General features: G+C 32.1%; 3 protein-coding genes and 1 long non-coding RNA gene across 5 annotated transcripts; 2 read left to right on the top strand and 2 right to left on the bottom strand.

Moving 5' to 3' along the window:
• Positions 1–2,720: 2,720 nt before the first annotated feature.
• LOC123704660 lies at positions 2,721–4,157 on the bottom strand. The gene is made up of 2 exons (XR_006753158.1): positions 3,572–4,157; positions 2,721–3,005 (listed from the first exon to the last, which is right to left on the bottom strand). It is a non-coding gene; the product is annotated as an uncharacterized LOC123704660 (long non-coding RNA).
• Positions 4,158–4,911: 754 nt separating this feature from the next.
• Positions 4,912–6,355, top strand: LOC123704658 (RNA-binding protein 48). The gene is made up of 2 exons (XM_045653071.1): positions 4,912–5,105; positions 5,495–6,355. Exons 1-2 carry the CDS (start codon positions 5,007–5,009, stop codon positions 6,353–6,355), a joined length of 960 nt encoding a protein of 319 aa, XP_045509027.1. The 5' UTR covers positions 4,912–5,006.
• Positions 6,356–7,734: 1,379 nt separating this feature from the next.
• On the bottom strand, positions 7,735–16,473 carry LOC123704657 (tubulin beta chain-like). 2 transcript variants are annotated; one of them, XM_045653069.1, is made up of 12 exons: positions 16,312–16,473; positions 14,804–14,915; positions 13,827–13,952; positions 13,241–13,342; positions 12,776–12,903; positions 12,067–12,234; positions 10,825–10,939; positions 10,453–10,523; positions 9,688–9,827; positions 8,986–9,145; positions 8,346–8,447; positions 7,735–7,845 (listed from the first exon to the last, which is right to left on the bottom strand). In XM_045653069.1, exons 1-12 carry the CDS (start codon positions 16,366–16,368, stop codon positions 7,771–7,773), a joined length of 1,356 nt encoding a protein of 451 aa, XP_045509025.1. In that variant the 5' UTR covers positions 16,369–16,473; the 3' UTR covers positions 7,735–7,770. The 2 variants fall into 2 exon arrangements, with proteins under 2 accessions (XP_045509025.1, XP_045509026.1); XM_045653070.1 differs by lacking the exon at positions 16,312–16,473 and adding an exon at positions 15,098–15,208.
• A 354-nt stretch (positions 16,474–16,827) lies between these two features.
• On the top strand, positions 16,828–23,090 carry LOC123704625 (zinc finger Y-chromosomal protein-like). Its single transcript, XM_045653020.1, has 2 exons — positions 16,828–17,136; positions 20,279–23,090. The coding sequence occupies exon 2, from the start codon at positions 20,284–20,286 to the stop codon at positions 21,661–21,663; it is 1,380 nt and encodes a 459-aa protein (XP_045508976.1). The 5' UTR covers positions 16,828–17,136; positions 20,279–20,283; the 3' UTR covers positions 21,664–23,090.
• Positions 23,091–26,289: the final 3,199 nt, after the last annotated feature.

Raw genomic sequence — 26,289 nt, 5'->3', positions numbered from 1 at the left:
TAATTATAGTTAACTAATGTTTTTAGTGGGTTATTTCATATTTGTTACACTTTTAGGTAGTTATGTGAATTTGATGATATGATAGTTATTTTTAAATGCAGTTTATAATATTTGTAAAAACATGTTTACCGATGTGGCTGAATGTACGTAGTACCCCGATCATGCGCACAACTAACCACCTCCAAGTACCTTATTACTGTCTATACTCTATATTATGCTAGCGTGTGTTGCTTGAATTTTTAAAAATAACGATAATAATTAAAGATACGTCATTTCATCTCAGATGAAAATTTGTGAGCTGATTGTTAATATACTGATGCGATAAATAAAAAAAATCAGCTAGCAATAATTCGAGGAAAACCTAGTCAGTTGATGCATATAAATTGGCTATAGATGCTTCTGTCTAACTCCTATGTAATAACTTTCAAAGTATCAGCTGACGGTTTTTCCACCAAGATACCGCCAGCTGACCTATATATATATCCACAGTTACATATAAGCTATCATCAGGTAAATTTTTGTTTGAGAGGAAATCACGGAAAATAATTTTATTTTTTTCATGTTCGAGACACCAGCTGACGTATAATACACCATGTTGTAACCAGCTGATTATTTTTTTTCGTTGAGATATTGGGTTAGCTACAATTTGACCAATTTTTAGCTGAGAGGAAATGAATGAATGTATTTTTTTTTCCTACGTGCGTGGGAGGCTACTACCGCTCACCCCCCCAACCGAGCGCCAGCTGACGTTCACGAGGCTTTATAATACTATACTCTGATGCGTCTGAAGAATTATCTCTTGAGAGGAAATAATTAACCAAATTTGCACCTGGCTCCCTAACCATAATATACACACCGGCACAATTAGCGGAACAGAAAAAAAAATGAGACTATGAGATAATAACGCATATCTTTGACGAAAATGTAATTAGACACAAAATAACAAAATGATTAACATCTTTTCAACAACAACGACTTTGAAAAGTCTTCGTTATTTTTTATTGAAAAAATAAAGAAATTTGAAATAAGTGAAATTTTTAGATGATTATGAACCATCACAAAAAATAAAACAGTAAGCATTAAAATGATTTAACAATAAAATTAAAGCAAAATTAATAACGAGTGTTTCCCCCTCTTGCTCTGATTACGGTTTCCATTCGTCTGGGCTTGCTACAGATTATGTTATCGATGATTTCTTGAGGCAACCGCTCCCACTCCTCAAGTAATGCGTTTCCAAGTTCATTCAGATTGTTGGGGGGTGGCATCCTGGATTTAACCCTTCTTTTTATCAAGTCCCAGACATGCTCTATCGGATTCATATTAGGGGAATTTGCTGGCCACTGCATCACCGGTGTACCTACGTGGCTCAGATATGCCTGTACCGATTGTGCACTGTGAGCACGAGCATTATATTGCATTAGAATAAAGTCGTCGCCAATAAATGGGGCAAATGGTACAACATGTTCTTCTAAAATGTCTCTGATGTATCGATCTGCTGTCATGGTCCCTCCTGTGACTATCACTAACTCCGTGCGAGCTCCCAAACATATCCCTCCCCAAACCATAATCGAGCCGCCACCATAAGCCACTGTGTGTTCAAAATTAGACTGTATGTGGCGTTCTCCTTTGCGTCTCCATATTCGCTGTCTCCCATAGATCTATTTTAAAAGAACTCTGCACTCATCAGTAAAGAGAACCTGCTGCCATTCGTTCAAATCCCAGACGATGTTCTCGCGTATCGGTTTCTGTTCCGCTAATTGTGCCGGTGTGTGTATATGGTTCAACTATGGTCTTGGGTTCGACTCCCGATTTATTTATTTTTAATCTAAAAGAGATACTTATTATCAGACTAGATTTCCGCCCGCGGCTTCGCCCGTGTTTGCAAAGGAAAACCCGCATAGTTCCCGTTCCCGTGGGATTTCGGGGTAAATTTCATTGTAATCGGTTCAGTAGTTTTTACGTGAAAGAAGAGACATCCATACATCCATACAAACTTTCGCCTTTATAATATATATATTAGATATTAGATTACAGTTTAATTTGTATACGTAGTATATTATTATTAGTCTGTGATATAACGTTTGGCTCGTTAATTTGCAATATTATTATTAATGGGCATTTTCATAAAAATGTACCCCCTCCTTGAAAAATATATTTTTTTTGATAGTATTATATTTTAAACTTTTTTTGGTCTCTTTAAAACGGAAATTCAATATACTTCAAGAAAACATATAATATGATGGGTTTAAAATGAGAAAACTGTAAAAATAATAGGACACAATGGAAAGTCTCGCAATTTTATATCAGTTGTGTGACTATATTCAGTAGCTGGAAAAACAGTGCAAAATATAAGAATTTTTAGATATTGTTTATTTATTAACTTAAAATCGTTATTTTGTATATTTTAAACACTCACTATTCCCAACTTTTGGATCTAAGCTAATTAAAAAAAACAATAGTATATTCAGTATTGTGACTCTGGTACTTTAACTGTCATTATTATCTTTACATTGAAAATGTTAGATACTTTTTTAGAGAAAAGGCAACAAATATTACACTTATGTATTATTCTCCATTAAAGAGACTGATTTGAAGGGCATTAAATGTAAAATCTACTGAAATATTTAAAAAATTCAGCTCCGTAATATAGGGACAGTCACACAACCGAATACCCAAAAAGGGAAAGGGTGCGTTTACATGGCGAAAAAAAAGTACGCAGGCACACATAATAAATATAATTATAAACTTAACTTAACTTCAAACTAAATTATCACAATCAGTTCGGGCTTAAGCCATCACATTATTATTATTTATCTAAAGGGTAAATTACTATCAAGATTCAAGAATAAGAAGTCTCTTTTATGTTTTATATTGGCACTAATCAAATTAATCAGTCGATAATCAGTCTTCGTGATTCGTTTATAATATTAACCTTAAATAATCTCAATCACCATATTGGATAAAAAAATCTTGTTTCAGTGGACGCTGCAAACACGAAGGTTAATCTGTAAATAAAAAAAAACCAATGAAAAATATCGTGAAAAAAATTAATTTTTGTTCCCATATTATCTTTAGTACTTACTTATACAAGGCACATTGTCTAGATTCTTAGTTCTGCTGGCTTATTTTGTTTCTTTTTCTGCATAATGCTTCTTTTTTTTCTTCATAAAAAAATTTTACTTCCTCATGCAAAATGATCAATCAGCTGTTGCGATTTGTATGGGGAAATAATTTTTATTTTTGAAATCTACTTTTTGCCGTAGTTTCCTACTCAGTCAAAAATGTCTTGGAAAAATATTTTTATAGCTCAAGAAAATCGCCATGTAAACATTGCTTTATGTGTTCAGGCATGTTGTGACTTTTCGTTCAGCGTATATGTGACCGCTCAAATAGTCACACAGCAGAAGTCACATTTGATAATCCTCTAGTAATAAAAACGGTTTAAAATATAACCACAACACTTATATTCATCAAAACTTTTGATCAACTTACATATAAAAACATTTAAAACAAAATTAACTAAATACTACAAGATAAATAGATAGAAATAAGCCAAAATATGGTCACATACCTGAATGAAGAATTTGGTCCCTGCGGCTTGCAAACACGCGTGCACTCCTTCTAAGCAGTTTTTTGACCCTGAGGGCTTCTAACCTGATAAGTTGCATAGCAGTAGCTATGGTGTTGACAGTAATGCAAAAATATTTGAACCACAGTAATTTTCTTTTTAGAAAATCGGTGACACAACTGAATGTTCCGGGAAGGACAATTTTTTTGATTTTATTTTTTATTTTTTTATCTTTTATTTTGTTATATAAGGTTATTATATTTTAACTATTATCACAGTAACTGATTATCCTGGACCAAATAAAACCTTAAAAGATGGTACCTTTCTTACAAAAAAGTTAAGAAATAATTTAATAAACGCGTAAGAGTAAGCAGGGGACAGCGTAAAATTACCCTTTTTTCAATTGTTATTTATGATTAACTTAACTTTATTTTAGATTTTGTCATAGTTTTTGTTAAAAAAACAAAATATTGTATACGTATAATCACTTTGATAACATATATAAATAAATCTGGCAACTACTTCATTATATAGAATTTAATGAATTCGAGGGACAGTTGAAAATCAGGGGGGTATACATTTTTGTGAAAATGCCCTAATATATATATACATTATATACTTTGTATCAGAGTCATCTAGTGGTGAATAGAAGAATCGAAATTAATAATGACTACAGCCACCATCTAATAGATGGCGCTGTATTTAATTTCAATATTATACAATTCATAAAATATAGTTCTAGCACGATTTATCACTAAGAAAAAAATTACTGTTAAATTTTTTGATGGCTATTTAAATATTGATATAACTGCAAACTTATAATATCACAATAATATACAAACTACTAGCGCCATCTATATCAATATCAGATTTATTATATTTTATTACAGTGACATCTAGCGATGACCAGTAATAACTAATTGCACAAGAATTACTGCCAGATTCTAATAGATGGCGCTGCTTCAATTTCATAAAATTTACTAAATTTACAGAATAAAATGTAAACATTATGTCAATAAGAACGGCAATAATCAGTGATATAAAATAAAAAATGCACTATTATTTTTTTATGTTAATTAAACATATGCGTAAAAGCTTTAATTATTTATATAATTAAAACTAGTAGCGTCATATATATGTCTACAATAATCTCGGACTATATCATTTATTTTATAGCAGTGACATCTAGTGGTGACTAGAAGAATCAAAATTAATAACGACCACAGCCTCCCTCTAATAGATGGCGCTGTAATCAATTTCAATATTATACGATTCATGAAAATCTACAAGTTTAAAACTATTATCAACTTGACAGCGGACAGCGAGTGCTGACAATAATAGAATTGCTCTTTACAAAAGTCAAAACAAATCACTCGAAGCACACTCGAAGTAAACATAGGTTTTTACTAATTTAAAATATTGTTATTTATTAGAAATTATGGATAATGATAAAGTATTTCTTCCTCATCATGAACAGCAAAGTCTATGTATGACGAGGCTGCCTTACCGACAAGGAAGGAAGTTAACTGCAGTGAAGGTAATTTTCGTATATTTTTAAAACAGAACTCATTTTAATAAGGCAAAGGAAACTTCAAATAATGCAATATAATTATTTACTCTATTTCTAAATCTCTGTTCAGTAGAATTGATAAGGAACGAGTCCATTATCTTCTAAAATAAGGCAGAAATTAAGGCTATTTAAAACTTAATATTTTAGAATACCTAACTGTTTGAATTTTATTTGACTTCTAATCTTATAAAACTCAATATATTATTAACAATTATTCATAATTGTTAATAATTATTAATGAAATATTTATGGAATTCACAAAAAGAACATAACTAACTGACTATAAACAACTAGAAATTTCATAGTTTATTGCATTCTAGCTGATATTTATGCTAAATTAATTTGTAAACTTTCAGGCATACTCAATAACAAAAGAATCAAACCACCTCCTCATATTTGGAGTTCCGTCTTTAAACTTACGACAAGAAACTAAAGCCCTATTCACAAAGTTCGGCAAATTGTTACAATTCGCGATATCTACACAACATCCTGCAGAAATGTTTACAGAAAACTACCACGCTCAGTTCGAGAAAATACAGTCAGCTAGACTTGCTAAAAAAATGCTAGATACTAAAAACTTTTATGGAGGTTCTCTGCACATTTGCTACGCGCCAGAACTCGAAACTTTAAACGAAACTAAAGAAAAATTGTTGCAACGGAAGCGTGATGTTATTTTCCGTTTACGAAACTTGCAAATGGACAGTGTAAAGGAGCAAAAAGAAACTATTACTGTACAAAATGAAGTAGAGAAGTTAGTAAATAATCAGAGTGAGGTTAAAAAGCTAAATATGGGTGAATGTAATACTATAAGTACCGGTGAACCTAAGAAACGGAAGAAATATAACGAATGTGGTAGAAAAAAGTTTAAATCAAGTCTTATTAACAATGGAGTTATGAATAACGAGCAAATACATAATTTAAATCCATTTGTTGGTCCGTTAAATAATTCTGAGTTGGAAATAACGAAAGATGTTAACAACGGATTACTTTTAGAAGGTCCTAGTACTGGTTCGAAAGATTTTAATGTCAAAAATATTAAAGAAGATAGTGAAATAAGTATGGATAATATAGAAATAGTAGATTGTACATCGGTGGATAATGAAACAGTAACAAATATTAACGAACATTTAAATTATAATAAATTTGGCAATGAAGTTGTAAGGAAACTTCCTGTTAAACCGTTGAATAGAATTAAGTTTAATTTGAATAAATCATGATTAAAATGATTTTGTTTTATTTTTTACCTACATCTGTTGTTCATTTTTATAATAAGTAGCCAGGAAAAGATCTCTTATTACTTTCTTATTATATTCTGACTTAGTATATTTGTATATATGTATGTAGGTGTGCAAAATGAATACATGGGTATATTAAATATTATTTCATCACTAGCTTCCGCCCGCGACTCCGTCTGCGCGGTAAAATTAAGAAAAATTAAGATTTATTTTTTTTTGATTGGGATAAAAAGTATCCTATTTTATGCCCAGGATAATAAGGTATAATTATACCAAGTTTCATCGAAATCGAACCGTTAGTTTTCACGTGATGCCTTCACATACAGACAGACAAAAATTTTTTTAATCACATATTTGGGTTTGGTATCGATCCAGTAACACCCCCTGCTATTTATTTTTTCAATATTTTCAATGTACAGAATTGACCCTTCTACAGATTAATTATATGTATAGATAATATGAAATATCCCAACAAAATTTTAACAGTAAGAATTTTAAGAATGTATGTTTTTCTCTTTCAATTAACAGATTTTGATGGTATTTAAATAAATAAATATATTTGACAGTCATGTAGCCTAGATACTGGAATAACACTTAGGCCATAGAAATACTTGCTAGAAATAAGTTTAAACTTAAAAGCTGTAAAATTACATTTGTTCAAGGATGAATCCACACGTAGCTACTTTCATGTATGAAATTTTCAATCAGCATGTTAAAAAAATATATTATGAACTAGCGGTCCGCCCCGGCTTCGCCTGCGGTACATATTCACGTTTTCTCTACATAAGAACCATCCTCGAACTTCAAGGAATATTATAAAAAAAGAATTAACGAAATCGGTTAAGCCGTTCTCAAGTTATGCGCTTACCAACACATTTTGGGATTCATTTTTATGTATAAAGATTATGGTAAACGGCTACAAAGGATAAATAAAAGAATATTTTCAACAGGATATTTTATTTCAACAAACTTAGTAACAATAACAACCATGATATATTATATTATGAACTAAATATAGGTTAAGTAGGTACTATTGGCATTTGATACATTGATTGCATATGTGTTCCAAAAAATACATGAAAATAGGAGAAAAGATTCGAAACTTGTAAAAATACATTTTTTACAATGTTTTTTTTAATTTTTACAGTAGTCATGGCGCGAACTTTGATTAGGTAATTCGGTTTCGGTTTAAAATTTATTCGTTCAAGTGTTACCATATCAAATTATCTGAGCTAATTTTCCCAAACTTTTTTTCCTTAAAATTTAAATTTCTCTACAATGTAAACTTCAATAAATATATATTTTCTTTATTTAATAAATAAGTCTATAAAATTTTATAAATCTAAGTAAGGATAAATAAATAGGTAAAACTAAATTTATTTATATTTATAGAACAATTAAGTTTCTTCAGGATATTCCTCTTCGGCTGCCACTTCTTCTTGTTCATCAAATTCATCATCAACACCGACCTCCTGAAAAAAAAGCATTTTGTTTTAAAAATCTGTGATTTTTTTGTGTTTAAAACCGTCCATGTTTGAAACTAACCATAAACTGTAAAGTTAAATTGGCTATCATTATTATAACGATAATAATCTATAAAAATGAATCGCAAAATGTGTTGTTGGTAAGCACCTTAAAGCGCATAACTCGAGAACGGCTGAACCGATTTCGATAATTTTTTTTTTACAATATTCGTTGAAGTACGAGGATAGTTGTTATGGAGAGGAAACATGTTTATGTAGTACGGTTATGTAGCAAAGCCGGGGCGGACCGCTAGTCATTAATAATAATTAATTAAATCATTTATTTAATTTCACTAATTACTTCTGTGCGTATGTTTGTCACAAACGAATGGACCGATTTTAATGAAATTTTATGTATTTTAGGACTGTCAAGTCTGTATTCGAGAGATATACAATTTGAACGCGAGCGAAACCGCGGGTAAAAACGAGTAAATTAATAAATATCTCACCTCATATTGTTGATATTCAGAAATAAGATCGTTCATGTTACTCTCTGCTTCTGTGAACTCCATTTCGTCCATCCCTTCGCCTGTATACCAGTGAAGGAAGGCCTGTTTTTGATAAAACATTATTAAAATGATAGATAAGTTACTGCTTATTTGAAAAATATTCAAATTTCTTTTTATTTATTACATCGCGTTTTTGTGAAATTTAATAATGGTAATATTAGATTAGTTCTGTTAATAATTTGAAATATTTGATGCATGATTAGATCGCAAAATATTACCATATTTTTTTATGAATACAGATTATAACAGAAGATGAATAACCATGTTTATGCTTTATATTTCTTATTTAAGTTTTTAGTTTTTTACCTATTGAGTGGGAACACAAAGCTTAGAAGTTGCCATATAACCGTGAAAAATTTATTAAAAAAAGAGCGTGTACTGAGCTTACGTGTCAGAAGTGAAACTTCTTTGGCAAGATTCAAAGACATAAAAATCATCCCCTTATTCCATGACATGACAGTATTGCCATGACGCGACTTAGAACTTTTACTCTCAACGCGCCTAAAGAAGTTTCACTTGAAATAAATACATAGATTAAAAAAATATATATAATATATTCTAGTATTTATTATTATCTTACCTTCCTCCTAAACATAACAGTGAATTGTTCAGATATTCTCTTAAATATCTCTTGTATAGCTGTAGAGTTGCCAACGAAAGTCGCCGCCATCTTGAGACCACGTGGTGGCACGTCACAGACTGCAACTTTCACGTTGTTTGGGATCCATTCTACGAAGTAGCTGTAAGTAAGTCAGTCAGTAAGTATAAGTATAAGTAAGTTGGTAAGTATATTTACTCAACGAAGTATCTGTAAGTAAGCAAGTCATTGAATGAGTATAAGTAAGTTGGTAAGTACAGGGTACTGGGTAAGTAACCATTTTAAAGTTATTGTGTATTTACTCGACGAAGTATTTGTAAGTTCTGTAAGTCAGTTAATATGTAATCAGCGAGTAAATAGGAATTAGAAGTAAGTATGTGTCTAAAAGAATGCAAAATGCTGAACCTTCAACTCATTTGAATGACACTTGCTTGACTTAAAAATTATCTTAAAATATGCATTTCAAATAAATAACCAAAATTTAAAGTAAGTATACCTATACATAGTATAAAACAAAGTCGCTTTCTCTGTCCCTATATCCCTTTGTCATTTTAATGCGGTTTTTTTTAATAGATAGAGTGATTCAAGAAGAAGGTTTTAGTATATAATTTATTAGGTTTTAGATAAAGCGGGCGAAGCCGCGGGCGGTAAGTATAAAAAAAAAACAAAGAAACACCCCCTTACCCCGAATTTTTGTCCTGTATAGACAACATTTGTTCATCAACCTCCTTCATGGACATCCTTCCTCTGAATATAGCGGCTACAGTCAGATAGCGGCCATGACGAGGGTCACAAGCCGCCATCATGTTTACTGGGCTGAACATCTAGAACGAATTTAGATTTTGGAACGGTTAAATTTGAATTTGGAACGATAATATTCGAATTTGAAGCAGTGACATTTGAATTTTACGCAGTTGCATTCGAATATGAAGCAGTAACATTCGAATTTGAAAGATACAAATGCGATGGTGTGATAGCGGCCATGACGAGGGTCACAAGCTGGTTTACTGGACTGAACATCTAATAATAATAATAGATGTTTATTTTACATAATAATATCCATATTTCTAAATTTTTTATATTTTCAAATAGGGCAGGTAACAATTTCAATTTAAAAAGTTGCAGAAAGTAATCTAAAATTGCGGATTGTATGTACTACAATGCGTTGACAGATTACGAATAGAACGGTAAAATCTGAATTTATAACAGTGAATTCAAATTTTGAATACTTAGTTTAATTCGAATTCGGAATGATAAGTGTTATGAAATTCGAATTTTGAACCATTATTTATTACAATTATTAGCGTAAAATTTAAATTTCGTATTCATTGTTAAATACTTAATAGATATAGAATACAACCACTAGAATTTGATTAATTTATTTTAATTGCAATCAATTATAGTTTAATTGTTTGGTATTATTTTATGTCTAAGGTATATTTACCATACCTGTTGAGTTAACTCAGGTACAGTGAGCGCTCTATATCCTTGACTGTTGCGCGCTGTGAGCGGCGCGAATCCTGAAATTTTATTTTAAAACTAAACCATCGTGTTTTTTTATTACTTCATAAAATATAGTTCTGAAAATATACGACGAGGTTGATAAACTGGCTAATTACAAATCAATTCTATGATATAAGTGACTTGAAAAATCAAAAATAGTAATTTAAAATTAATTGACATCATAATTATTTGGCCATATTATATTTATAATCTGTGATTTATAATCATTTATTTTTTTGAAAAATAAGGTCATAAAGAAGTTTCACTTCTTACGTGTGTACACTAGTACACGCACACATTTTTTTTTTGGTTACTTACCAGGCATAAAGAAATGCAATCTCGGGAAGGGTACCATGTTGACCGCCAACTTGCGTAAGTCAGCATTCAATTGTCCCGGGAAACGGAGACATGTTGTCACCCCGGACATTGTTAACTGAGTGAATTAACGAATGAAATTGTATAACCTACTACTATTATAAAGGCGAAAGTTTGTAAGTATGGATGTATGGATGTTTGTTACTCTTTCACGTAAAAACTACTGAACCAATTACAATGAAATTTAGCACACATATAGAGGGTAACTTGGATTAACACAAAGGATAAGTTTTATCCCGGAAATCCCACGGGAACGGGAACTATACGGGTTTTTCTTTGAAAACGCGGGCGAAGCCGCGGACGGAAAGCTAGTTTATTATATTGTGTGAATGAATGATGGGTATTTATTGGATAAGAGTTTGTTTGTTTGAACGCGGTAATCTCAGGAACTACTGGTTCGATTTGAAAAATTCTTTCGGTGTTAGATAGCCCACTTTCGTACTGTATGTGGAACCTTATCATACATGGCTCTCTAATATCTAAACTAAAATTCAAATAAATTATTATCAATTAAAATTCTAATCGCATACAAAAAAAAAATAGAAATTAACAAAGGGAATTCAAACACATCACATGAAACTCATTTACTTTTCGACTTCCTTGCGCTTTTGAATGTTCAAAATTCAAAATTCACTGTCTACAAAACACTTTAGACAGGGTTTAACTTTAAACGCGGGTTCTCTTTAATCTGGTTTTGTCGTATTTCACATAGACAACTATTAAAGTGACAGATCCCTGGTTTAAAGTTAGACTGTGTTCAAATTGTTTTGTGGTAATACCCTCAATAAAAACCACAACCACTAAATTTAAATCATTGACTGACCGGTTGGCTTGGTTGGTAGCGTGGCTCTGCCTTCCAAGCCAGAGGTCGTGGGTTCGATTCCCACCCGGGGCAAATATTTGTGTGATGAACATAGATGTTTGCTCTGTGTCTGGGTGTTAATTATCTATATATGTATTTATTTAAAATTATATATTTATGTTTATCAGCCATCTGGTTTCCATAACACAAGCGAAAGCTTAGTATGGGATCAGATCATGCCGTGTGTGAAAATTGTCCCGAAATATTTATTTATTTATAGGATAAGATTTTACTAATACTAAATGGGCTATGTGGCCTGAAATAAATGAATTTTATTTATTATATTTTATTTTATTCATTATTTATTTTATTCAAAAACTCACCGAAACCAAATGATTAAGATCTCCATACGTAGGTGACGCCAATCGTAACGTCCTAAAGCAAATGTCATATAAGGCTTCGTTATCTATACAAAATGTTTCGTCTGTGTTTTCTACTAACTGATGTACGGAAAGTGTAGCGTTGTATGGTTCTACCACTGTGTCTGATACCTGGAAATTGATTATTTATTTATTTATTTATTTATTGGTTTACCAACGTTTGTTTACATTTTACTTCATACAAAAAATTTTAAAACACAAAAAATAAACATGATAAATGTAACAAACACTTACAGGCAAACACAGCATGCAAAAACGTTAAAGCAGTTTTTAATTAAGTACATATAAAGAAAAGGAAAATTAATTACAATAGAAAAAAAAATACATATACACTTAATACAGTTAATCTTATTCATAAGTTAAAAAAATAAATAATAATTAATCTATTTTTTGTTGTAAAGTCCCATGTCCACTAGTGGGGTAAGGGGCAGATGTAGTTAGTATACATAAGTATGTTTCACTGATCGATTTTCTTTAGGGACAAGTAGGTGATCAGCCTTCTTTGTCCTGTCAGACCGAGATATTTTTTTTTCGTCTCCACCGGGAATCAAACTCAGGACCCCTCGGTGCTACGCTCACGCGTCAACCACTGTACCGAGGAAGCGGTCAATGCTAGACTTGGAAATTCTATTAAAATAAAAATAAATCTTACCTTAGGTGAAGGCATAACGCTAAACGTGTTAACAATTCGATCTGGATATTCTTCTCTCAATTTACTCAGAAGTAATGTTCCCAAACCTGACCCCGTTCCTCCTCCAAGAGAGTGGGTTAATTGGAACCCTAGACATTTTAAAGTTATCGTTAAAGTTAACGATAAAGTTATCTCTAACGTTGAAGGTAACGTTAAAATTAGCGTTAAAGGTAACGTCAAAGTTAACGTTAACTTTAAAGGTAAAGTCAAAGTTAACGTTAACATTAAAAGTAACGTTAAAGTTAACGGTAACGTTAAAGGTAACGTCAAAGTTGACGTTAACGTTAAAGGTAACGTTAAAGTTAAATTTAAAGTGAAAGTTTAAGAGGCGGGTACGAATACTGCCTCGTGATCGATTCTTTTAATTCTTAAAAAAAAATTTAAGATTATACAGATTATAATTAAAAATGACATAATAATATTTACCTTGTAGACAATCGCACGGTTCTGCCTCCTTTCTAACCACGTCCATAACAGATTCAACTAATTCTGCCCCTTCTGTATAATGCCCCTTGGCCCAATTATTACCTGAAATACAAAAAACAATTGTTTTTAAGCATATTAAAATTTCAAAACAGTATATTATGCTAGATCAATCGTTTTTGTTAAATTCGTTGTTGGAAAATTCTTGCCTCTTACATTCATTTACGCGTGTTTTTTTAATTGTTAATACATATTTAACCGACTTCAAAAAAAGGAGTAGGTTATCAATTCGGCCGGTATGTTTTTTTTTATGTATGTACACCGATTAGTCCGAGGTTTCTGAACCGATTTACGTGATTCTTTTTTTGTTCGATGCGGGATGGTGTCGAATTGGTTCCATAAAAATTTTATTCGGATAGGCCCAGTAGTTTTTATTTTATGAGCATTTTTGTCTGTGGGTATTTGTAAATGTTGCAAGTGCATGTTTAAAGTCGGTTGTTTTTAACGCAGTTATCACTTGTTAGATATAACATTTTTTTTTATAATTCACAATAACTGATATAATTTAGGTTTTAAAGTTACTCCTTACCAGCTCCACTCTGCCCAAAAACGAAGTTATCAGGTCTAAAGAGTTGTCCATAGCTAGAAGAACGGATAGCATCCATGGTGCCTGGCTCCAAGTCTACCAGAACTGCTCTTGGTACATAGCGGCTTCCTGGAATGTCAGAATCAATGAGAATCAGAATAAGAATCATAATCAAATCCTTCTAATATTATAAATGCGAATGTTTGTGAGGATGTGTGTGTGTGTGTTTGTTACTCTTTCACGCAAATACTACTGAACCGATTACAATGAAATTTAGCACACATAGAGGGTAACTTGGATTAACACATAGGATAGGTTCCTCCCGGTTCATCCCGGAAATCCCACGGGAACGGGAACTATGCGGTTTTTCTTTCAAAACGTGGGCGAAGCCGCGGGCAGAAAGCTAGTATAATCATAATTCGAGAACGCAGTTGTTTTATTAACCCGTAATAACATTTTCTTTGAAAATTTATTTTACTGCATAATCTTCTGTCATTCACATTAAAAAAAATGAGTATCAAGAAATTTTGTTCGAATTTGGTAGAGATTACGACTAATAATTCGAATTTGACTTGAATTTTAGTAAGAGAATTATTTTTAGTATGAATTCAAATTGAAATGAGTGTAAGTTGAGTTCATTTCAAAGTTGAGTATAGTAGTAAGTACTCAAGTTGAAATGAAAGTTTATATTTATATTTTACTAGCTTACCGCCCGCGGCTTCGCCCGCTTTATCTAAAACCTAATAACTTATATACTAAAACCTTCCTCTTGAACCACTCTCTCTATTAAAAAAAACCGCATCAAAATCCGTTGCGTAGTTTTAAAGATTTAAGCATATAAAGGGACATAGGGAAATAGGGACAGAGAAAGCGACTTTGTTTTATACTATGTAGTGATAGTGATTTAGGTAAATTAGACTTAAAGTTGAGTTTGAGTTAAAGTTGAGTTAGGATTAAGTTGAGTTTAAAGTTTAAGTTACCATCAGCCGCTTCATTATAGTACACTTGTACTCTCTCAAGTTGTAGCTCACTGTCTCCATGATACCTTCCCGTGGGATCAATACCGTGCTCATCAGAAATAATCTCCCAGAACTGAAAATATTATAGAAATAAAACAATAAATAAATAAAATAAATAGTTTAAGTTAAGAGTTAAGACCTTTGACAAATATTGTTTTTTATTGGAAAAAGAAAACTAAAATTTGTTGAATATTGAGAACTACGATGGATAATTATTATTATTAATGCGTGTTACGATGATTTTCAAAAACTTACCGCGGCTTGGCGTAGGGCGGCTACGGCCAATCGATCAATCTTAGTTAGTTCGATCCCCGGTCTTGGTAATTTATTTTCGAAAATTGTTAGTTATCTTTTAAACAATAAAGGAATGTTTCCTATCAGCAAAATTTTGCTATCTCCAGTATTAAAGTAGGTACCTACTTAGATACTTTCCCTCCAGGACCATAGGTAAACTTATATCTCTCATCTCAAAACAATAACGTAACTCAAATATATACCAAATCTACCGACATTTTTGACAAATAACATTTTTTCGCGCCAATTTTTCATCCACGTAATAATTGGGTACCTATCTATATAAACCCGTTGACATATGGTTGACATGCGATATATTAAAAAAAAAAATATTCTACGGTACCTATATTTTTAAAATATTGGTAACTTTCCGCCTTAGAATATTTTAAAGTTGGAAAAAAGGTTTTTATATTTTGTATTTTACGCAATTTTAATTAATGATGGATAAATTAGAATAATCAATAAGGTATACTATTAATCCTACTAATATTATAAATGCGAAAGTTTGTATGGATGTTTGTTACTCTTTCACGTAAAAACTACTGAACCGATTACAATGAAATTTAGCACACATATAGAGGGTAACTTGGATTAACACATAGGATAGTTTTTATCCCGGAAATCCCACGGGATCGGAAACTATGCGGGTTTTCTTTGCAAACGCGGGCGAAGCCGCGGGCGGAAATCTAGTAGGTATGTAATTAATTATAGGTATAATTAATATGGTATTGATTTTAATATATTATATTAAATCAACTCAAACTCAAACATTTATTTATTCAATTACACTAATTCTTTTAGAAGAACTTTCGAATCGTCATTACATATTTTTTAAATTTTAAATAAAGTACCAATATCCGTAATAATTCCCTAATTTAATGACACCCTCTTCATGGTCATAACTACGCCACTTTCTTTAATAAATAATTGGTCGTAGCTTAAAATGTTTCATTGTTTAAAATGTAAACAATTACTGATGGAAGATAATTTCAAAATAGCTGCGAAAGATAAGTGAATTAACTAACACTGCTTTAAAATGTCTAAATAATACCATTTATCAATCTATAACGAAACCATTCGTATCTCTGGCATTTAGAGCGTAACGGAATAAAAATAGATTTCAAATATCTAATACTGTGTTTACGTCATAGAGAAAAATGTAAAACATCTCCCACCTTTGATCCTATCTGATTACCGCATTGTCCAGCCTGTAAATGCACTATTTCACGCATTTTTAAAGATAAAACTTAGAGAAAATGGATCGCAAATGATATGTATGCAAAAATGTTGGAATCTATTTTGAGAGCTAACACGTGGGTTGGTGTTTTCTAATTTTTATTACGTATGCTTTATTATGTGGATGATTTTAGCTTCAATTTAAGATGAATGATTTGCATGAATTAGCTGAATATTATGTATAAAATTTCAAAATTAAATAACTTGGCAGTAGGAACCATTGTAATCCATTAGAATATGCTTTCCTATGCTAAAAATACAATAGTACCTTCGACACAATCTAGAAATTCAAATAAAACAAAGCGAAAGGAAATCTTTTGTGTTATTTATTTAAAAAAATAATATTTTTGAAACATTAATTTGATATAAAAAACTAAAATGAAAATTGCTAGGTTATCTGTTTATCATTACAAAATTGAGAAGGACATTTTTAATCTGTGACATTAAACGTCAATTGTCAAACACTTTTTTACGTGCTGATAGGTAGAATTAATGTTAATTTTCATAAAAAATAAATAATAATTCATTAGAATTACTGTTTAAATATGTTATAAACTCTATTTTACTTAATTTCTGTATATAGTTGTATGTTAAAAGTGCGTTGTATGGTAATATGTTCTTAGAGAAATAATGCCCTAAGGACATTCGTCTTTTTATCATGAAACCCAATAAAATTTTGTTGTGTTCCACAAAATGATCATATTATTATGACGTGTTTTAGTGCATTCTAAGGACATTATATCGTGGCATTGAAAAGAAAACAAGTAAGTACTGAAATCTTGTATTTATATTTAAGACATTTATTATGAAATATGTTATTAATTTTCATATTTTAAAATCACGCGTATCTATAATAATCTATCATTTGGTTCTAAAAGTGTATGTGTTTCTTTTATTTTGTTGATAATTGAGTTTAGCACGTGAATTGGTTCCAAGTCAATTGCACATATTTCGTTTTAATTGTGTTAAATTCTGACATCAAGATCAAACATTATTAAAAAGTTATTTATTCTTATTGCAAATATAGGTAGTTATAACATTTCATTGAGAACAACAATTTTTTTTGTAAATAAATTATTTCATTATTACAGATAAATAATAACATCAAATTAAAAAGAAATCTAAAATTTGCTTACTGCATTATTCTCTACTCATTAAGAATGTTATTTATATGTTTAAAACTAATTTGAAATTTTTTAAATTAAAAATTAGACTTGTATACCTCAAATTATTTTCTACATTATATTATTTTTATTGGTGTATCTAGTTCCTACCTAGTTATTTATTACTAGCTGTGCCGCTGTTTTACCCGCCGTGCTCTGCTCCTGTTGGTCTTAGCATGATAATATATAGCCTATAGCCTTCCTCAATAAATGGGCTATCTAACACAGAAATAATTTTTCGAATTGGGCAGTAGTTCCTGAGATTAGCGCATTCAAAAAAATTCTTCAGCTCTATAATATTAGTATAGATTCTATACCCATATTTGTGATAAGAGTGTCATAGCACTACAATGTCTACTAGTTTATTTATTTCATTCTTTTGCTTGAAATGTTATCTTTATATTATCAACTTGGACCTCTTCAAAGCTAGGGTGAATAGGCTCCTTCTAGGCAGACGTGCAACCAAGTAGGCCGCATCGCCGCTTCCCATCAGGTGGGATTGTGGCCAAACCTCTGCCTATTGTTATTAAAAAAAAAAAAATCATGAGGAAAGTTGGTGTGTTTATTATGATATAACTAACAAAAAAAAAACTTGACCAATTTCATTGGTCGGTTGGTTCACAAAGTAATGTTCCCACTTATCTATACTAATATTATAAAGTTGAAGAGTTTGTTTGTTTGTTTGAACATGCTAATCTCAGGAATAACTGGTCCGATTTGAAAAATTCTTTCGGTGTTAGATAGCCCATTTATCAAGAAAGGCTATATTCTGTATATTATGATGCTAAGACCAACAGGAGCTGAGCAAAGCGAGTGAAACCGCGAGACACAGCTTGTAATACTATAAAATTCAATGTAGCTCTGTGAAATTAATGGAATACTATCTGTGCTGTGCGTTTTTACCCGCATTACTCTGCTCTTATTGGTCTTAGCGTAATAATATATAGCCTATAACTTTCCTCAATAAATGAACTATCTAACAGTCAAATAGTTTTCAAATCAGTTATGGTTTTTGAGATTAGCTTGTTAAAAACAAACAAACTTTTCAGCTTGATAAAATTAGTATATAGATGTGATAAAATATAAAGCAGTAAAATTTTTACAGTCATATTCTTTAATAGTGAATACTATATAACCGTTATTTTTCACGTGATGCCTGAACCGACAGACAGACAGACAGACAGACAAAAAAAATTTTAATCACATATTTGGGCTTGGTATCGATCCAGTAACACCCTCTGCTATTAATTTTTTCAATATTTTCAATGTACAGAATTGACCCTTCTACAGATTTATTATATGTATAGACTAGCATCGTTATTTAGCATAGTTCCCGTTCCTGTGGGATTTCCGGGATAAAACCTATCCTATGTGTTTATCCAAGTTATACTCTATAATATGTGTGCTAAATTTCATTGTAATCGGTTCAGTAGTAGTTGCGCGAAAGAGTAACAAACATATAAACACATACATCCATCCTCACCAACTTTCGCATTTATAATATTAGTAGGATTGTCAAGTTTCTTAATTAAATATATTACAAGTTCATTTTAAAGACGTCATTTGAAATTATCCATTCACAAGTAACTACGTAGTAAACTGTTACAGTCTCTCTATAATCAACTAGGTTTCTGCCCGCGGCTTCGCCTCAAAGAGGCTATGCGCAGTCAAAGAAAAACCCGCATAGTTCCCGTTCTCGTGGGATTTCCGGAATTGCGTCATTTTCCCGGGATAAAAAGTAGCCTATGTCCTCTCTCGGGTATCAAAATATCTCCATACCAAATTTCATGAAAATTGGTTTAGTAGTTTAGGCGTGATTGAGTAACAGACAGACAGACAGAGTTACTTTCGCATTTATAATATTAAATATTATAGTATGTTTATAACATGACAATTATAATATTCTTCCTAGTGGAAAATTCATTAGCACATCAATACATTTTATGTATCACTACATAGTATAAAACAAAGTCGCTTTTTCTGTCTATGTAATTATGTTGAAATCTTTAATATCTCTATGTAAGTATGTTGAAATCTTTAAATGAACCCAACAGATTATGCTGCGGTTTTTTAAATAGATAGTGATTCAAGAGGAAGGTTTTAGTATATATTTATTAGGTTTAAGACAAAGCAGGCGTAGCCGCGGGCGGAACGCGCTAGTAATAAATAAATCGTCAAAACAAATTTATCACTAGCTGTGTCGCGCGGATGCACCCGCAGACCAGTCAAAAGCATGCATTTCTATCTTATCTTCTTAATATATATAAATCTCGTGTCACAATGTTTGTCCTCAATGGACTCTTAAACCACTTAACAGATTATAATAAAATTCGCACACCATGTGCAGTTCGATCCAACTTGAGAGATAGGATAGGTTTTATCCCGGAAATCCCTCGGGAACGGGAACTATGTGGGTTTTTCTTTGAAAACGCGGGCGGACCCGCGGGCGGAAAGCTAGTGCTTATATAAACAACAATATTATAATATTGATAGGATTTATTTTCAAAAGAATTCATAAAAAAAATACAGCCCAATTGAAAACCTTCAATTCGACTGTATTTTTTTTTATTACATCCTTTTTTTACATTACCTCTGACTATTCGACTTAGGTTCACCCCGATTTTGATTATCATTTTCTTGTTTGAAAGCCTTCTGATTGGATCAATCCATTTCTCACCATTTGAAGGTGCTTTTTAGTGTTTTATTATTTTATAATCCTTATAATAATTTCTAATAATTCCAGTTAAAATGGACGACCAAATACCGATGCCGATGTACACGGACGGGCAGGGCGTGTCCTTCGATCCGAAATATGCGGAACAATATCAAGCGCTTAAAATGGAGGAACAGCAGTACGCTCAATTGGACCCACAGAGCTACGCTGAGCAAAAGATGGGAGAAATCCCCGCTCCAGTTGAGCCTAAGATCGAACCAGAGCCTGGAAAACCGATTCGGTTCATCAGCGTAAATAGTACAGCGCTGACGGAAGAACAACGGGCTATGTACGAATCGGTACTGTCCACTTGGAAGCCCATCATGTTCCCGAAACAAATGAAGAGATATATTTGCGAGAAGTGCAATAAGGAATTCAAGAATTATCAAAATCTCTACCTACATACAACGAGAGTACACTCGTCGGAAGAGTCAGCTGTCTTGTGCGATATATGTGATAAGTCGTTCAAGAATAAACACTATCTCTACATGCATCGCATGAATAAACACTATTCGGAATCGGAGAAGTGCTACTGCCAGTTCTGCTTGCAAGAGTTTAGAACGCGACGCGCTCTGCACATGCACGTAAAGCGATTCCATCCAACGACTCTACCGGAGATCAAATGCCACGAGTGCGGGAAAGAGTTCAGCGTGCCGTACAAGCTGCGCTACCACATAGAGAGGTGCCACAATCAGGACAAGAATAAGTTCAAGTGCCACATTTGCCAGAAGTTCTACAAGAGCCACTTGAACCTGAACAGACATCTACACTTCCAGCACTCGCAAGTCGAGCGGCATCCTTGCGTGTTCTGCTCTATGACGTTCAAGTCCCGTCACCACATGAAACGTCATATTCTCAACATTCACCCGCCGCTAGAGTCGAAAGTGCAGTGTCCCGAGTGTTTGAAAGAGTTCAAAAACGACCAGTATCTAAAGGAACACATGCAAGTGCACTCCTCTCTAGATACGAAAGTGAAGTGCGATCTCTGTGACAAGTTTTTCCATTCGGCCGTGCGTTTGAAGAAACACAAGAAGATAGTGCATCCAGACAAGCCGAAGATACGCTGCGAGAAGTGTGACAAGGAGTTCGCGCATGCGCACTACCTACGTCGCCATAATAACTCTGTTCATATGGATCTGGACGAAAGCCAGTATGAGCATGAATGCGATCAGTGCGGTAAGAAATTCAAGATAAAAAGATACCTGAATAATCACTTGCAAAGGCATGAACAGCAACATCTCAAGCGTATATCGCAAATGGTGAAAACGGTGATGGATGATGGGCAAGAGAAAGCGCCCAAGAAGAGAGGAAGGCCCCGGAGGGCTAAGGAAGTGAGAAAAGAGATAGAGTTCGTCAAGTGCGAACCAGTCAGCTCGGAAGAAGACACGGAAGAGAGTGAAACAGATTCGGAATAAATTAAACTACGTTGTTGCAAAACACGAAAATCTATTAAGTAGAATCAATTCCTGATAGAATAATATCTGGTCTTTATATTCAATCGCTGATATATTGTCCAGTAAAATTGCGAAAATATCAAGTTTTGAAGGAAAAATTCTTTAGGCGCGTTTCGAGTAAAATGTCAAGGTCGCCTCATGGCGATACCGTCACGTCATGGAGTAAGACGATTTTGGTATCTTGAAATCTTGTCAAGGTTTCACTTCTAACACGTGTGCTCGATACACACGCTCGTTTTTTGATATAAGTTTTGCAGGGTAGATTGGAATGTGGATTGAATGTAACGACTAGCCGTTAATAGTTTTGAAGTAAACGCATCTCGGTACGATTTTATCGCGTTTTTAAATAATTCTATACCATTTTAGAGTAGATTCCGTTTTAAATAAGTGCGAAAGTTTTTAAAGTATCGGAGTACTTGGATTTTTCAAGTAAGAAAGATTTTTCGTCTGGTAGGTAGATTACAATTTTGCCTCTAAGAAATAATCAACGTTAGAATATGTAAAAAGTCATACGTTTCTTAAAAAATGTCAATTCTGTTTAAAATATTTTTTACTCTTTAATATCATTCAAGTCTTTACACTTTTTTGTTGTCTGCGGGTAGTTTTATGATTTTCGAATAATATTATGTTCCGTAACACTTAATAATTACGTTAATAAATGTAAATATATTATGTTAAAAGAAATATAGTGTGTATGTAAAATTTTGTTAAATAAGTATTTAGAGGAGAAAAATTATAAAAACTTTTAATTTTTCTTACGAGTTTTTTCTCCGGGTATATAGCAATTAATTACTTGAAATACAGAGAATTTTTGATAAAAATAAAAAGTGTGTACATGTATTAGTGTACACACGTAAGAAGTGAAACTTCTTTATGACTATTTTTCAAAGAATAATTTACTATATGCAACTTTACAGAAATATGTCGAATAAAAAAGACGGCGCGTAACGGAAAAATGTCACGCGTAACGAAAAAGTGTTACACTAAATTTTCTTCCAACCCCGATAAAGAAGTTTCACTTCAAATATAAACTAAAATATTTTGAGGGTAGAAACATTATAATTGGGTAGTAATTGGGTTTTTCCATTTACTTTGACGTACTAAAAACAACTAGACTTACAATTAATTAATCATTGCAAAAACGTCCGAGATTCATAAAAATTAACACCTTATTTCGTGGCAGTAATGTTCAAATTCTATTGTTTCGCTCATAAGAAAACTCTGCCTGATACACGCGTAGACAGAGTTTTGCTGCGGACATGATTTGATCATCATTTCTGGATCATGATTTTGAGTCTAGTTTTTTTTTAGTATGTCAATTATTAAACGAGATTTCATTTTTTTGAATTTTGTGTTATTTAATAAAATAGTCTATTTTCCGCACCGTGGTTATGTTTTATATTTACAGGGTGTTCTTTTCGATTGTTGTAAAAATGAAGTATGCTTTAATGAAGGCCTTTTTTAAATTTTCTTCTATTGATAATATGGTTAATATTAAATAAAGAATTATTCACAACTTAAAAAAATGATAATACATTCTCATTATTACTTTAAAACTACCTTCGTTCAGCATAATCTACTCACGTGTGTAATGTGTATGTACTGATAATTTATAATTTTCAATATACCCACATTTATAAAAACTAATACAAATGTAAGAGCCGGTTTCACAACTTGCGCAGTCAATGATATGAACACTTTGACAGATTAATACGTAATTTTAACTAACAGATAAGCTAAACAGAACATACCCATAAGTGAAACTGGTATTATGAAACGTTCTGTAGCACGAGCACGAAAAATTTCGTCAAAGTATTTGTATTCAGGGTTATTTACATATAAAAAATTAGTTCATTTTACGCACGGCAGGGGCGCTTTTCAAATACCCATACTAATGTTCACGATGAGATTACAAATGCTATGACAAACGTTATCGCCTTTGAAGATTGTTACAATTGATAAAAACTTTAGACAGGATTTATCTTTAAGCGCGGGTTCTCTTTAATATGGTTTTGTCGTATTTCACATAGACATCTATTAAAGTGACAAATCCCTGGTTTAAAGTTAGACTGTGTTTAAATTGTTTTGTGGTAATACCATTCGTTTTGGAAATATAGTAAGCGCAATCCATGTCTTCATGGCAATATACGTTAAACTAGATAATATAAGTAGTGCGGTAATATACATATTGGATAAATAAAATCTCAGATTTATACTCAACAATGTGCCTATAAAGATTTAAATACGTTTTATAAAGAACTAGGTTTCCGCCCGCGGCTTCGCAGTCAGAGAAAAACCCGCGTATTTCCCGTTCCCGTGGGATTTCCAGGATTGCGTCATTTTCCCGGGATAAAAAGTAGCCTATGTCCTTTCTCGTGTATCAAAATACCTCCATACCAATTTTCATGAAAATTGATTCAGTAGTTTAGGCGTGATTGAGAAACAGACAGACAGAGTTACTTTCGCATTTATAATATTACCTAGTATGGATACCGAAGCAGCTGCAGTATCGTCATAGCAACTGCTATCTTGCTCGTACATATTGCAATTCCATATGTGGGAAAGAGACGGAAATATTGTTCTCGACGAGTGACGTCATAGTCTTTTACTTTTTAAAAAGCGCGCGTTTTTTTTTTGTATTCATATCAGGAATGTATAGCTGTAAACAAAATCTGAGGTTTAATTTATAATATTCGGTCGATATTTGCTAAGATAAAATATTTCGCATTGTTACATTTTATAAACTAATGTTCCCTAATATTTTTTAATATTTGTACATAATTTAGATTTTATTAGTAAAATGCATTGTCATGTTCGATATAACAGACGGTAATCTAAAGTTTTTAATATTTACCTAGAACTTAAATATTATAGATTATAAAGGTTTCGGCCAATGTTTACCATAGACACTGTTTTTCTTGAAGTGAAACTTCTTTGCGCGTTGAGAGTAAAATTTTAAGGTCGCGTCGTGGCAATATCGTCATACCAGGGAGTAAGGCGACGATTTTGGTAACTCTGAATCGTGCCAAAGAAGTTTCACTTCTGACACGTGTGCTCGACACACACCCTCTTTTCTTTACAAATAAGACGGTGTTTTAATTATATTAAATTGTTGAATTGCTAAAGAGTATGTTTTATACATAAATACACATTTTTCTTTTAAATATTCCAATATTATCACGGCCATTCTAAAGGCAGTATAATATACTTGGCATTTTGTTATTTTTTTAACTAAATAAACATAAACTGTCTTACCACAAAAAACTTTAGACAGGGTTTAACTTTAAGCGCGGGTTCTCTTTTATCTGGTTTTGTCGTATATCACATAGATAACATAGATTAAAGTGATAGATCCCTGGTTTAAAGTTAGACTGTGTTTAAATTGTTTTGTGTACCATATGTTTTCACTCATTGTCTATTATAAAAACATGAATTTGTTATGTGTATTGATTTATAAAAAGGCAAAAATACGCGCCTATTGGAATATATATGACAGCCTTATATGCGTGAAATGTCATTATAAGTGTGGACAGTCGGAAATATGTATGATAAACAAGAATATAATAGTATGTCTGATAATTGTTACTCCTATATTGCACGCCTCATAAGCGAAGCGTTGAGGTGGGTACTACTGTCACTTCGCGCAAAACATCTGATTTTTCAAACTTAAAATGTCTTTATGTATCATACATTGCACTTGTAAGATAATACATACACACACATATTAAGAAAAAACACTATTTTTAACATTCATGATATTTTTGATGTCATTTTTGTTATTTAAACTAGTTAAAAAACAGTTTAAAAAAGTTCTGTCTTGGACGTCCGTGTGTCTGTATGTGCGGAGGATTTTCTTGTTAACACGATAGCGACCGAAATACTTTACTAATCGAGTCTTTTTTTTTCTCTTACGCTTGAGTATGCTCAGGAATAGAACCCTTTCATTTTTCAGGGTCTGATTCGATGTGGTTTAATTGTTATTAAATAAACAAAAAAAAATATCGACTGTTCTCCATAATTATATATTTTTTTTATTTTTTATATTTATAGTGTACTCAAAATTCACCATTATAAACTATACTATAAGCCAAGGTTTAAAAAAATAATTTGGTAGTCAGTCCCTTAAACCTGCGCAGTATCACATCTAGGTGGGGCCACAAGAAAAATAGCTCAATTATTACGGTACCGGTTTCTTTACTTTTCCAACTGTTTTATTTTATTTCTTTTTTATATTTATAGTGTACTCTTTATAAATAATCAATTTTATTGTAAAGGATGAGATTATGAGGCGTGCACTTTTGGATTTTCCAAACTATTTATTTTTTATGTATGATGGCTGTCCGGTTTTTATATTATTTATTGTCAACTTCAAGAGATGTCGTGGTTTCTTAACACATGATTTTTAGTTTAATGACAAAAATACTAGAAATAACGACAATAAATGTAAAAACCGGACGCTTCTATAAATACTTCGTTTACTATCAACTTTAAAAATATTAACATCCACTAAAAGGCGTTGTAGTATACGCATTATTTCTTGGGTGAAATAATAAATGCGGGGATTTAATGCATAGAAAAATTGGTTGT

This window comes from Colias croceus, chromosome 30 (genome assembly GCF_905220415.1).
Source record: "Colias croceus chromosome 30, ilColCroc2.1".
Taxonomy (NCBI): domain Eukaryota; kingdom Metazoa; phylum Arthropoda; class Insecta; order Lepidoptera; family Pieridae; genus Colias; species Colias croceus.
This window is presented reverse-complemented; position numbering and strand designations above follow the sequence as displayed.